The sequence below is a fragment of the Elephas maximus genome, chromosome 19 (genome assembly GCF_024166365.1).
Source record: "Elephas maximus indicus isolate mEleMax1 chromosome 19, mEleMax1 primary haplotype, whole genome shotgun sequence".
Taxonomy (NCBI): Eukaryota; Metazoa; Chordata; class Mammalia; order Proboscidea; family Elephantidae; genus Elephas; species Elephas maximus.
This window is the reverse complement of record NC_064837.1, coordinates 44,835,001-44,839,274: the sequence shown is the minus strand read 5'-3', so window position 1 is coordinate 44,839,274 and position 4,274 is coordinate 44,835,001. Positions and strand designations below refer to the sequence as shown.

The 4,274-nt window shown below is 54.5% G+C and overlaps 1 protein-coding gene across 1 annotated transcript; it reads right to left on the bottom strand.

The window, feature by feature from the left end:
• Positions 1–432: 432 nt before the first annotated feature.
• HOXB13 (homeobox B13) lies at positions 433–2,366 on the bottom strand. The gene is made up of 2 exons (XM_049858934.1): positions 1,766–2,366; positions 433–686 (listed from the first exon to the last, which is right to left on the bottom strand). Exons 1-2 carry the CDS (start codon positions 2,364–2,366, stop codon positions 433–435), a joined length of 855 nt encoding a protein of 284 aa, XP_049714891.1.
• Positions 2,367–4,274: the final 1,908 nt, after the last annotated feature.

Sequence of the window (4,274 nt, the reverse complement as noted above, 5' to 3'; positions counted from 1 at the left end):
AACGGAGAAGGGTATCTAAGAGGAAGCTGCCCTGCCACAGGTCTCCTTCCAAGTTTATTCATGATCAGCTCAATCCATGAAAGCGGTTTCAAAGGGCTCCACAGATGTTTAGATAGAAAATTTGAGGCTAATTATCATGGCAACTAGACCTGGTTATCGTGATTATTGCCAATGTCAGGATGAATGATTATGACTGGGACAGGTCCTTGGAGTGGCGTGACCCTGGAGGAAAGGGCGATAACTGTCAGCCTAACTCACTCTCAGCAGACATATCAGGGTACCCAGCTTGCACCTGAGGAATAGCCCAGGGAGCTGTGGCCTGGGAAAGGTGTCGCCTCAGCAGAGTCTTGGGCCCCAGGCTGGCCCTGGCAGGGTCCTGTTCTCCCTGGGACAGTCCTACTTCTCCTCCCCCCACCCAGCCAGGGAGTTCCCTCACGGGGTAGTGATGGTCTTGACCTTGGCAAGGACCTTTTTCTCCTTGACCCGGCGATTCTGAAACCAGATGGTGATCTGGCGCTCCGAGAGGCTGGTGGCCGCCGAGATCTTGCGCCTCTTGTCCTTGGTGATGAACTTGTTAGCGGCGTACTCCCGCTCCAGCTCGCGCAGCTGCCCCTTGCTGTAGGGAATGCGCTTCTTGCGGCCCCGACGGAAGGCGCAGCCATCAGGGGGGTGCTGTGAGTTCGAGTCTAGGTGGTGGGATGAAGGAAGAGAGGGAAAGACATGCTCAGACACCCAGCTGGTGTGAGGGACACAGGTCCCACAAGCCTGGAGGCTAAGTCATCTACAGGCATACCCAGGGGCACTCCTGCTCCACCAAAACACACGAGGAGACCCAGCTTTCTGCTGGCTCTCTGATTACAGCCCGGCTTCGCAAACACATGGGCTCCCCGCTCCCGAAGGCCACCGTCACCCATCACTGACCTCACACACACGAGTCTGCAAACACACCTACCACACACGCCACCACATACATTTTCAGACTCCTGGCCCTTCATACTGAATTCTACAGGAGGGATCATGTTCCTTCTTTCACTCCCAACACACACACATACACACACCAATGCACACACCTAACTCATGGTTGTAGGAATTCTAAATCTTTCTTCGAAAACTGAAAAACTCATCTAAGCGAAAGCGAAGGGTTGTATTCACTACCTACCAAAAACCAAAACCCAAACCCGTTGCTGTCAAGTCGATTCCGACTCATAGCGACACTAAAGCACAGAGTAGAACCGCCCCATATGGTTTCCAAGGAGCGCCTGATGGATTCAAACTGCCAACCTTTTGGTTAGCAGCCGTAGCTCTTAAGCACTATGCTACCAGGGTTTCCTCACTACCCTACGGAACGTCCAATACCTGTGTTCCAGTCCCTCTACTCCCCCACACACAGTCACACTCACTGAATTGAGAGTTATTTAGCCTTTGTACAGAATTAGACCTTGAGGACACCCTGACCCCCACCCAACAGCAAAGAGAACTAAACTCTGGAAAGGCTTGTCTAAGGGTTTCCTAGGGAAGTGAGGGGGCCTGCTGGCCTGCAGGCTTTAGATAGCACCCAACTCAGGCTGATCCTCACACTGATCCTTTGGGGCCTCCATCCAGGACCTCCAGCTGCCTAGATCCTCCAGAGTCCTAACAGCCAATGGAAGGGCACCAGTCTCCTCACCAGCCTCCTCACCAGTCCCAAGCCTCCCTTGTCTTCCTCCCAGGCTAGACTCAGCCAAGTCCACAGCCCCACGCTAAGAACCAGGGAGGGCAAGGTTACCTGCAAATGCCGCCTTCCAGAAGGGACCCGGTGCGTTCTGTTCTCCCTGGCAACACATCTGGCTGTTCCAGCCACCAGCGAGGGCCCAGGGCTGGTAACTGTCCACCGGCAGCAGGGAGTCGTGGCGGGGCTCCCCGGGGCCGCCCAGGGTCTGCACCACCGACACATCCAGGTAACTGGCCATAGGCTGGTAGGGCCCCGGGTACCCCGGATAGAAGGCAAACTCGGTGGGACGGCTGGGGTACTCCTCCGCGGCCGCTGGAGTCTCCGCGGGGTAGGCGGCCAGGGTGGCTGCCTGGGCACAGGGTTTCAGGGAGCTCCGGGACACTCGGCAAGAGTAGTACCCGCCTCCAAAGTAGCCGTAAGGCACCGGAGCTGGGGACGCCCCCTGGGGCACCCCGGGGCATGGGTGGCACTGCTTCGGCGGCTCAGCAGAGCCTGGCAGATCCAGGGGGGCATAGTTGGCAGCGGGCATCAGCGTAGGCGCCGCCGAGGGGCTGGTCAGTGGGGAGTGGGCGACTAGATTCCGGCCTCCTCCTGTTCCCAGCAAGCCTTCGATATCCTTGGCCCCGTCCAAGGTGGCATAATTGCCGGGCTCCATGGGGCCGAGGGTCGATTCATGGGGTGTTGGGGGTGGGGGAGACGGGGGCACCTAGCTCGCTCTCCCCACCCAGGCCGGGGGAATCCAAAGCGTTTTAAATCGCTCCCAGCTAGCACGGCGCCTGCATTCGCTGGGCCCAGCCGTCTTGACGCAGGAGACGCAGGGGCCCGGGCACGCGCGCTGATTGGCTGCGGCCTGGGGGAGAGAAGCTAATAAAATCCCCAGGGCAGAAATTGCGAAAATACTACCCCCCCTTCTCTCTCTCTCTTTCTCAATTTATTACATTTGAAAACAACACGAGAGAAAAGGGAGGCGGTGTCCAGTTTGGAGAGACCAAGCTCCAAGGCGGGGAGAGAAGGGGGAGACCTAGGGAGAGCGGACAAGGAGCTGGGCCCCACCTCCGTCGCGTCCTTCCCCTGGCTGTCTCCGGCGCTTTGGCAGGTTTAACGAGAGAATAAAAAAGCTTTCTCTATAAAGCGTCCATCTCATGGGGGAAGGGGAGTCGGGGGTGGGGCAGGGCGGCCGCTCCAGGACTAAAAAAGGAACCCGGGAATGCTTAGGAGCTAGAGAAGGCTGGGAAATGGGGGTTAAGGGGTATTTCTGGAAGCCCTTTGCTTTGGGCCCCGAGCACTAGCACTCCAATTTACTCCAGGGGACCCTCCCGTCCCAGATGTGCTATAATGAGCTGCCCCAGGCCCCAGGGAAGTGTCCCGGATGTCTCTTCCTTAGGGACCGAAGCTACTGCCCTGAAGGCTCTGGAGGCCCTGATTCCGGGGTGGGGCAGAGGGAGGGGCGGGGGACAAGGGCTCTGACCTAGAAGACGTGAGAACTTGAGACCTGGACTCTCAACGTCCGGATCTGAAGGGGGAAATAGTACCTCCAGACGTGGTCTGTGAAAGGGGGTTTGGATTTCCGTTTATGGGTGGGGAGAAACAGCAAGGCAGAAATATACACGTAGACTCATAGAAAGAGAGAGAAGATCCAACGATAGCAGCATAAAGACAGAGAAAAGCTGAAGGAGGGGATGAAACATGGTTTTATGAAATCCTGATGTGCCAATCGGAAAAGAGAATCTCTTTTCTCTTTTTTCTGGGGTCGAGAGAAATTCTGGGAAGCCAAGTCTGACCAACTGGCCATTGACTGGTTGCTGGGATTCTGGACCTCAAGAATGCAGGAGAAAGTATAGAGATGTCCAGTTCTCTGCCCTGCAGCCTTCCCCCTATGGTCCAGGAGACCCAGGAAACTGATCCTGGCACTGGTACACCCCCACTCAAGCTGAGTGCCCAGAGAATCCCCTTTCTGCCTCCTCTAGACATTAAATCTCCTTAAAAGAAAAAAAAAATGGGGTAGCAGGGGCAGCCCTAAACGTTGGCAGAATTGCTTGAGTCCACTCTGCTGGGGCCTATTGTGCAGTGCAATTCAGGAGACTCAAAGGGTTTGTTTCACAAATCAGTCTTTAGGGTTGTTTTTTGTTTTTGTTTCCTTCACTGCCTCTCTCAAATAAAATCCTTGTGTCAGCTTTTTCTAGAACCCCATTTTTCTGGGGAGGACATAGACCTCTCCATTCCACACCAAGGTCATAGTTATGACCTCCCATCAACCTGAACTTGAACTTGAGTCACCTTGTGGAAAGCCAGAGTTAAGAGGTTACTCAGAGTAGTCCTGTAGTGGAGAGTGTAGCTCACCTTCAATGAACATTGCTAATAACTGAAGGCACCAAACACAGACTCCTTCTAGGTTTTACCACATTTGAAAACAACGTGAGAAAAAATGGAGATATCTCTGCTGCTTTCTAGCTTCCCACCATAGCCGTTTGCTTGTTTAATTATAAAAGGCAGACATACCAGGGTTTTTACTTGAAGGTTAAGAAATTTTCACTTGTTTTTTACTTTATAGATGGTGGCTACC

Coding starts and splice junctions, on each gene's coding strand:
- HOXB13 (XM_049858934.1), bottom strand. CDS start 2,366: ATGGAGCCCGGCAATTATGCCACCTTGGACGGGGCCAAGGATATCGAA. Junction 687..1,765: donor CTGGAAGGCGGCATTTGCAG/GTAACCTTGCCC, acceptor CCCACCACCTAG/ACTCGAACTCACAGCACCCC.